The sequence below is a fragment of the Salvelinus namaycush genome, unplaced genomic scaffold, assembly GCF_016432855.1.
Source record: "Salvelinus namaycush isolate Seneca unplaced genomic scaffold, SaNama_1.0 Scaffold3611, whole genome shotgun sequence".
NCBI classification, from domain to species: Eukaryota; Metazoa; Chordata; class Actinopteri; order Salmoniformes; family Salmonidae; genus Salvelinus; species Salvelinus namaycush.
In genome coordinates this window covers 12,259-23,132 of record NW_024060577.1, presented here as the reverse complement: position 1 = coordinate 23,132, position 10,874 = coordinate 12,259, and the positions used below count along the sequence as shown (strand labels likewise).

The window sequence follows — 10,874 nt, the reverse complement described above, 5'->3', positions numbered from 1 at the left end:
TCATCATATATACCTATATATACCTCATCAATATATACCTATATATACCTCATCAATATATACCTAGATATACCTCATCAGTATATACCTATATATACCTCATCAGTATATACCTATATATACCTCATCAGTATATACCTCATCAGTATATACCTATATATACCTCATCAGTATATACCTATATATACCTCATCAGTATATACCTATATATACCTCATCAATATATACCTATATATACCTCATCAGTATATACCTATATATATACCTCATCAGTATATACCTATATATACCTCATCAGTATATACCTATATATACCTCATCAATATATACCTATATATACCTCATCAATATATACCTATATATACCTCATCAATATATACCTATATATACCTCATCAATATATACCTATATATACCTCATCAGTATATACCTATATATACCTCAACAGTATATACCTATATATACCTCAACAGTATATACCTATATATACCTCATTAGTATATACCTATATATACCTCAACAGTATATACCTATATATACCTCATTAGTGTATACCTATATATACCTCATCAGTATATACCTATATATACCTCATCAGTATATACCTATATATACCTCATCAGTATATACCTATATATACCTCATCAGTATATACCTATATATACCTCATCAGTATATACCTATATATACCTCAACAGTATATACCTATATATACCTCAACAGTATATACCTATATATACCTCATTAGTATATACCTATATATACCTCAACAGTATATACCTATATATACCTCATTAGTGTATACCTATATATACCTCATCAGTATATACCTATATATACCTCATCAGTATATACCTATATATACCTCATCAGTATATACCTATATATACCTCAACAGTATATACCTATATATACCTCAACAGTATATACCTATATATACCTCATTAGTATATACCTATATATACCTCAACAGTATATACCTATATATACCTCATTAGTGTATACCTATATATACCTCATCAGCAATCAGAGAAGATGAGCTACTTACTGTACATTCAAGTTCACCCTTCTCATAATATAAAGCAATAATATAGTCATTATAAAGTAACATTATAGTAATCCTATAGTAATCCTATCCTGTAATATAGTCATTATAAAGTAACATTATAGTAATCCTATAGTAATCCTATCCTGTAATATAGTCATTATAAAGTAACATTATAGTAATCCTATCCTGTAATATAGTCATTGTATGGTAATAATACAGTAATTCTGTACTAATTCTATAGTAAAAATATAGTAATTATATAGGAATACTATAGTAATCCTGTCCTCTCCTACAATACAGTAATTCTATAGTAAAAATATAGTAATTATATAGGAATACTATAGTAATCCTGTCCTCTCCTACAATACAGTAAAAATATAGTAAAAATATAGTAATTATATAGGAATACTATAGTAATCCTGTCCTCTCCTACAATACAGTAATTCTATAGTAATGTAGTAATTATATAGGAATACTATAGTAATCCTGTCCTCTCCTACAATACAGTAATTATATAGTCATTACATAGTAGTAATACAGTAATTCTATAGTAATGTAGTAATTATGTAGTAATACTATAGTAATCCTACTCTCTCCTATAATATAGTAATTCTAAAGTACTAATACAGTAAGAATACAGTAATAATACAGTAATTATATAGTAATCATGTAGTACTCTTATAGTAATCCTATTCTGTCCTGTAATATAGTAATATTATAGTCATAATATATTAATGATATAGTAATTATATGGTAGTTATATAGTAAATATGTAGTAATACTATAGTAATCCTATTATGTCCTATAATATAGCAATATTATAGTCATAATATAGTAATTATATAGTAGTTATATAGTAATGATGGAGTAATAATATAGTAATCCTATCCTATCTTACAGCATGTACTGGTCGACCCTGACACTCACAACAATCGGAGAGACTCCTCCCCCTGTACAGAACTCCGAGTACTTCTTCGTGGTCACAGACTTCCTGGTGGGTGTAGCTTCAGATGGATGAGGTCACTTCCTGATTTTAGCTACAGATGCGATCTAAATCTGTGAGAGCTTCAGGGTGTGCAGGCTTTTGTTCCAGACCTACGTCATCTCTGTGTTTCTGTGCTCCAGGTTGGCGTGTTGATCTTTGCTACCATCGTAGGTAACGTAGGTTCCATGATCACCAACATGAACGCTGCCAGGGCTAACTTCCAGGCCAGGATAGACGCCATCAAACAGTACATGACTTTCAGAAAGGTCACCAAGGTAGGATGATAACCTCTGACCCCTGAACCCTAACTCTCTAGGCTCTACAAGGTCCATAAGTTAGGCTGATCATCCCTGTTATACCTAGGAAGTATTTCTGATATATTTGGATACAATTTCTGATATATTTGGATTATATTTCTGATAAATTTAGGATATATTTCTGATCAATTTCAGTTATATTTCTGATATATTTGGATTATATTTCTGTTATATTTGGGATATATTTCTGCTATATTTGGGTTATATTTCTGATATATTTGGATTATATTTCTGATATATTTGGGTTATATTTCTGATATATTTGGGTTACTTTTCTGCTATATTTGGATTATATTTCTGATATATTTTGTTTATATATCTGATATATTTGGGTTATATTTCTGATATATTTGGGTTACTTTTCTGCTATATTTGGATTATATTTCTGATATATTTTGTTTATATATCTGATATATTTGGGTTATATTTCTGATATATTTGGGTTACTTTTCTGCTATATTTGGATTATATTTCTGATATATTTCGTTTATATATCTGATATATTTGGGTTACATTTCTGATATATTTGGGTTATATTTCTGATATATTTGGATTATATTTCTGATATATTTGGGTTATATTTCTGATATTTTGGGGTTATATTAAGATATATTGATAATACAGTATAATTAGATTATCTTTTTTAGACACATTTAGATTATATTTCTGATGTATTAGGGTGATATTTCTGGGGAAGAGTGGAAGGGAAGTACTTTTCTCCTTGGGGAATAAAAAAGAGAATCTCGTGATCTGCAGGACCTGGAGAAGAGGGTGATCAAGTGGTTTGACTACCTGTGGACCAATAAGAAGGCAGTAGACGAGAGGGAGGTGCTAAAGTTCCTTCCTGATAAACTCAGGGCTGAGATCGCTATCAACGTCCACCTGGACACACTGAAGAAGGTAGAGAACTCTCTCTCTCTCTCTCTCTCTCTCTCTCTCTCTCTCTCTCTCTCTCTCGAGAACAGAGAACTCTCTTTCTGTCCTATTTCTTACCTCTCTCTTCATTGTAATCTCCATCACTCCAGAATAGAAGAGTCATTGGAAAAAACGTAATTCCCACCACTCCCTTTGTCCCTCCCCTTCCTCTCTCCCCCCCCTTCCTCTCTCCCTTTCTCCCCCCGTCCTCTCTCCCTTTCTCCCTCCCCTTCCTCTCTCCCCCCCTTCCTCTCTCCCTTTCTCCCCCCTCCTCTCTCCCTTTCTCCCTTCCTCTCCATTTCTCCCCGCCTTCCTCTCTCCCTTTCTCCCCCCTTCCTCTCTCCCTTTCTCCCCCCTTCCTCTCTCCCGTTCTCCCCCCTTCCTCTCCCCCTTTCTCCCCCCCTTCCTCTCCCTTTCTCCCCCCTTCCTCTCCCTTTCTCACCCCCTTCCTCTCTCTCTTTCTCCCCCCTTCCTCTCTCCCTTTCTCCCCCCTTCCTCTCTCCCTTTCTCCCCCCTTCCTCTCTCCCTTTCTCCCCCCTTCCTCTCTCCCTTTCTCCCCCCTTCCTCTCTCCCTTTCTCTCCCCCTTCCTCTCTCTCTCTCTCCCTCCACCCCTCCTCCTCCACTCCGGAGCTACACTCGCAATAACATCTGCTAACCATGTGCATGTGACCAATAACATTTTATTTGATTTTAGAAATGCACCTGCTGACTGTGAGGCTGGTCTCCTGGTAGAGTTGGTATTAATGTTCCATCCTCTCTCTCTGTCTCTCTCTCTGTCTCTCTCTCTGTCTCTCTCTCTGTCTCTCTCTCTGTTTCTCTCTCTCTGTCTCTGTCTCTGTCTCTCTCTCTCTGTCTCTCTCTCTCTCTCTCTCTCTCTCTCTCTCTCTCTCTCTTTCTTTCTTTCTTTCTTTCTTTCTTTCTTTCTTTCTTTCTTTCTCTCTCTCTCTCTCTCTCTCTCTCTCTCTCTCTCTCTCTCTCTCTCTCTCTCTCTCTCTCTCTCTCTCTCTCTCTCTCTCTCTCTCTCTCTCTCTCTCTCTCTCTCTCTCTCTCTCTCTCTCTCTCTCTCTCTCTCTCTCTCTCTCTCTCTCTCTCTCCCTCCCTCCCTCTCTCTCTCCAGGTGCGTATCTTTGCTGACTGTGAGGCTGGCCTCCTGGTAGAGTTGGTATTAAAGCTCCAGCCTCAGGTCTACAGTCCAGGTGATTACATCTGTAAGAAGGGAGACATCGGACGAGAGATGTACATCATCAAGGAAGGGAAGCTGGCCGTTGTCGCCGACGACGGGATCAAACAGTTCGTTGTCCTTAGCGATGGGAGCTACTTCGGGGAGATCAGTATTCTGTCCATAAAGGGTTTGTAGGAAGTTATACTTCTGGAATATATTATCGGGTCATTCATTTGGAAGAGGTTTCACACAGCGATGGTGAAGAACCAAGATTGGTGTGACAGGAACTATCAAAATAATTAACATGCAAGTAGGATACGGGCATGATAATGATTAGACTAGTTCAGAGTTAGGAACACCTGAGGACAACTCAGACTGGTTCAGACTGGTTCAGAGTTAGGAACACCTGAGGACAACTCAGACTGGTTCAGACTGGTTCAGAGTTAGGAACACCTGAGGACAACTCAGAGTGGTTCAGACTGGTTCAGAGTTAAGAACACCTGAGGACAACTCAGACTGGTTCAGACTGGTTCAGACTGGTTCAGAGTTAGGAACACCTGAGGACAACTCAGACTGGTTCAGACTGGTTCAGAGTTAAGAACACCTGAGGACAACTCAGACTGGTTCAGACTGGTTCAGACTGGTTCAGAGTTAGGAACACCTGAGGACAACTCAGACTGGTTCAAACTGGTTCAGACTGGTTCAGACTGGTTCACAGTTAGGAACACCTGAGGACAACTCAGACTGGTTCAGACTGGTTCACAGTTAGGAACACCTGAGGACAACTCAGACTGGTTCAGACTGGTTCAGACTGGTTCACAGTTAGGAACACCTGAGGACAACTCAGACTGGTTCAGACTGGTTCAGACTGGTTCAGAGTTAGGAACATGGCTACACTCCTTCATATCTGCTGTGTTGTCTCCTGATCTGCTGTATTGTCTCCTGATCTGCTGTATTGTCTCCTGATCTGCTGTGTTGTCTCCTGATCTGCTGTATTGTCTCCTGATCTGCTGTATTGTCTCCTGATCTGCTGTATTGTCTCCTGATCTGCTGTATTGTCTCCTGATCTGCTGTATTGTCTCCTGATCTGCTGTATTGTCTCCTGATCTGCTGTATTGTCTCCTGATCTGCTGTATTGTCTCCTGATCTGCTGTGTTGTCTCCTGATCTGCTGTATTGTCTCCTGATCTGCTGTGTTGTCTCCTGATCTGCTGTATTGTCTCCTGATCTGCTGTATTGTCTCCTGATCTGCTGTATTGTCTCATGATCTGCTGTATTGTCTCCTGATCTGCTGTATTGTCTCCTGATCTGCTGCTGGATACTAAAGTAAAGATTCCTCAACTCAAGAAGTTGTTGCTGTGCTTCATTTGATTCCAGGTTCCAGGGCTGGAAACAGGAGGACTGCTAACATCAGGAGCGTTGGGTACTCTGACCTGTTCTGCCTCTCTAAAGACGACCTGATGGAGGCCCTGTCGGAGTATCCTGACGCTAAAGCCATGTTGGAGGAGAAGGGACGGCAGATCCTGATGAAGGACAACCTGCTGGACCTGGAGGTATAACCCTTCTATAACCCCTCTATAACCCCTCTATAACCCCTCTATAACCCCTCTATAACACCTCTATAACTCCTCTATAACACCTCTCTATATAACTCCTCTATAACCCCTATATAACCCCTCTATAACTCCTCTATAACCCCTCTATAACACCTCTATATAACCCCTCTATAACTCCTCTATAACCCCTCTATAACACCTCTATATAACACCTCTATAACTCCTCTATATAACCCCTCTATAACACCTCTATATAACACCTCTATAACTCCTCTATAACCCCTCTATAACCCCTCTATAACACGTCTATAACACCTCTATATAACACCTCTATATTACACCTCTATATAACACCTCTATAACTCCTCTATAACCCCTCTATAACCCCTCTATAACCCCTCTATAACACGTCTATAACACCTCTATATAACTCCTCTATAACACCTCTATAACACCTCTATAACACCTCTATAACCCCTCTATAACACCTCTATATAACTCCTCTATAACACCTCTATAACATCTCTATAACACCTCTATAACCCCTCTATAACACCTCTATATAACTCCTCTATAACCCCTCTATAACCCCTCTATAACTCCTCTATAACCCCTCTATAACCCCTCTATAACACCTCTATATAACCCCTCTATAACTCCTCTATAACCCCTCTATAACACCTCTATATAACACCTCTATAACTCCTCTATATAACCCCTCTATAACACCTCTATATAACACCTCTATAACCCCTCTATAACCCCTCTATAACCCCTCTATAACCCCTCTATAACACCTCTATAACCCCTCTATAACCCCTCTATAACACCTCTATAACACCTCTATATAACTCCTCTATATAACACCTATATAACAGCTCTCTATAACCCCTCTATAACACCTCTATAACCCCTCTATAACACCTCTATATAACACCTCTATAAATCCTCTATAACACATTTACAACACAGCTATAACACAGCTATAACACATTTACAACACAGCTATAACACATCTATAACACAGCTATAACACAGCTATAACACATTTACAACACAGCTATAATGCAGCTATAACACATCTATAACACATTTACAACACAGCTATAACACATTTACAACACAGCTATAATGCAGCTATAACACATCTATAACACATTTACAACACAGCTATAACACATTTACAACACAGCTATAACACAGCTATAACACAGCTATAACACATTTACAACACAGCTATAACACATCTATAACACAGCTATAACACATTTACAACACAGCTATAATGCAGCTATAACACATTTACAACACAGCTATAACACATCTATAACACATTTACAACACAGCTATAACGCAGCTATAACACAGCTATAACACATTTACAACACAGCTATAACACATCTATAACACAGCTATAACACATCTATAACACATTTACAACACAGCTATAACACAGCTATAACACAACTATAACACATTTACAACACAGCTATAATGCAGCTATAACACATTTACAACACAGCTATAATGCAGCTATAACACATTTACAACACAGCTATAACACAGCTATAACACATTTACAACACAGCTATAACACAACTATAACACATCTATAACACATTTACAACACAGCTATAATGCAGCTATAACACATGTACAACACAGCTATAATGCAGCTATAACACAGCTATAACACCTCTATAACACACATCTATAACACAGCTATAACACCTCTATAAAACACATCTATAACACATCTATAACACAGCTATAACACCTCTATAAAACACATCTATAACACATCTATAACACAGCTATAACACCTCTATAAAACACATCTATAACACATCTATAACACAGCTATAACACCTCTATAAAACACATCTATAACACAGCTATAACACAGCTATAACGCAGCTATAACACATCTATAACACAGCTATAACACAGCTATAACGCAGCTATAACACATCTATAACACAGCTATAACACAGCTATAACACAGTAGTTAGGGTTAGTTAGGGTGAAGGTCATGATGCTTGGGCCATGCTGTAGGACAACCTGCTGGACCTGGAAGTCTGATTGATTGACTGACTGACTGACTGACTGATCAGTTAGCCGACCGACCAACTGATGGATGTATTGATTGATTGGCGAAGAAGGCCCGGACTCCAGGATATGGAGGAGTTTTGGTTATTAATTGATTATCTGATCGACTAACTGACCGACCAATTGATTAACTCATTAATCAAAGTATTGATGGTTCACTAGGTGGCGGCGCAGGGCCCGGACCCCAAGGACATGGAAGAGAAGGTGGAGAGGATGACAGCAACGCTGGAGTCCCTCCAGACGCGATACGCCCGGCTCCTCGCCGAACACGAGGCGGGCCAGAGCAGACTGAAACGCAGAGTCACCCGACTGGAGAAGAAAGTGGTGGCTCCAGTCCAGGAGGTCGAGGAGATAGGGGTGGAGATGGGTACCGCGGCAACCACAGAATAGAATATATAGTCCCGCTGTTCTGTGTTCATTATGTTTTTGAGGAAGGTCTTACCTACCTACTATAGTTGACTGACTGGAAGTCGCTCTGGATAAGAGTGTCCGCTAAATGACCTAAATGTAATGATGTAAAGAGCAACGTGGGTTGGGGAAAGGAACACTTAAAACTTCTACTTGGTCACAATCCCGGATCCGGGAGCACCCTCATCAGTAAAAAAGCTGACTAGCATAGCCTAGCATAGCGCCACAAGTAAATACTAGCATCTAAATATCATTAAATCACAAGTCCAAGACACCAGATGAAAGATACACATCTTGTGAATCCAGTCATCATTTCTGATTTTTAAAATGTTTTACAGGGAAGACACAATATGTATTTCTATTAGCTAACCACGATAGCAAAAGACACAACTTTTTTTTCACACCATTTTTTTCCTGCATAGGTAGCTATCACAAATTCGACCAAATAAAGATATAAATAGTCACTAACCAAGAAACAACTTCATCAGATGACAGTCTGATAACATATTTATTGTATAGCATATGTTTTGTTAGAAAAATTTGCATATTTCAGGTATAAATCATAGTTTTACATTGCAGCAACCATCACAACTCTCACCAAAGCAACTAGAATAACTACAGAGACCAACGTGAATTACCTAAATACTCATCATAAAACATTTATGAAAAATACACAGCGTACAGCAAATGAAAGACAAAGATCTTGTGAATCCAGCCAATATTTCAGATTTTTTAAGTGTTTTACAGCGAAAACACAGTATAGCATTATATTAGCTTACTACAATAGCCAACCACACAACAGCATTGATTCAAGCCAACAATAGCGATAACGAATAAACCAGCAAAAGATATTAATTTTTTCACTAACCTTCTCAAACTTCTTCAGATGACAGTCCTATAACATCATATTACACAATACATATAGAGTTTGTTCGAAAATGTGCATATTTAGCGGCACAAATCGTGGTTATACAATGAGAATAGTAGCCAAGCTGCCAACAAAATGTCGGGAGAAATCTTGGGAGAGGCACCTAATCTAATCAGTAACTAATCATAAACTTGACAAAAAAATACAGGTTGGACAGCAAATGAAAGATACATTAGTTCTTAATGCAACCGCTGTGTTAGATTTTTTTAAATTAACGTTACTACGACATACAGCGTGCGTTAAAGCGAGACCGCACCGAAATGAATGGCGGAATAGTAGTTTCACATTTTTCAACAGAACAACGAATTAACATCATAAATAGTTCTTACTTTTTGATGAGCTTCCATCAGAATCTTGGGCAAGTTGTCCTTTGTCCAGAAGAATCGTTGCTCGGTTGTAGATTGTCGCCTTCAACTTTGGAATTAGCAGTAAACATTAGCCATGTGGCCCAGACGTGCCCAACTCACTATAACGCAGCACAAAGAAATATCCGAAAATCGCAATATACTGATATAAACTGATATAACTCGGTTTAAAATAACTACATTATGATGTCTTTAACACCTATATCGAATAAAATCAGAGCCGGATATATCTAAGGCCTATAACGAGAGCTTTCCAGAACGCCATCCTGAGGTCTGTCTTGCGTCATGGCGAATGTTGAAAAGAGTGTACCCCACGTACCCAGACCCTTTATATGGCCTCAGATCTGCCTAGCAACTCCATTCCAATTCTCACTACTTGCTGACATCTAGGGGAAGGCGTATGCAGTGCATGTCGACCAATAGAAGACATGCAAATTAATAAACTGACCCTAGAACAGACTGCCTGATTTCAGATTTCTCACTTCCTGACAGGAAGTTTGCTCCAACTTGAGTTCTGTTTTACTCACAGATATAATTCAAACGGTTTTAGAAACTAGAGAGTGTTTTCTATCCAATAGTAATAATAATATGCATATTGTACGAGCAATAATTGAGTACGAGGCAGTTTAATTTGGGAACGAAATTTTTACAAAGTGAAAACAGCACCCCCTATTGAGAAAAGGTTTTAACAACAACAGCAAGTATCAATGGTATCCAGGCGGTAGAGGAATTTGAGTGACACGAAGAGTTGACTGACCTCTCAGTATCTTGAGTGGGTTGATTCACAGGTGACCAAAAAGAGCCCTAGGGAGAAAAAAACAAACATAATCTACTTGATATACAGAGTCTTTTCTGAATAGTTACAAAGAGAATGTCAGATCAGAATAACTTTCTATTCTTGTTGTCTTGTTCTGTCCACCAAATATTCACCACCACATTATAACCTTTTAAAAGCCCCCAAAAAATAAGTTATTGTTATTATTTCTTATTTAGAAAGTGATTTATTTTCTATTATTATGTAATTTATGCTCACTATTAAAGTATCCATGATCTGTAGGGGATATATGATGTAACATACTAC

General features: G+C 38.2%; 1 protein-coding gene across 1 annotated transcript; it reads left to right on the top strand.

Annotated features, from left to right (window-relative positions):
- Window positions 1–1,927: 1,927 nt before the first annotated feature.
- Window positions 1,928–8,482, top strand: LOC120040558 (cyclic nucleotide-gated channel rod photoreceptor subunit alpha-like; the record flags this gene model as incomplete). Its single annotated transcript, XM_038985654.1, has 6 exons — window positions 1,928–2,042; window positions 2,174–2,308; window positions 3,107–3,250; window positions 4,384–4,615; window positions 5,805–5,980; window positions 8,255–8,482. Coding segments are annotated over 6 exons (1,030 nt in total), but the record flags the coding sequence as incomplete, so codon positions are not given.
- Between the last annotated feature and the right edge of the window lie 2,392 nt (window positions 8,483–10,874).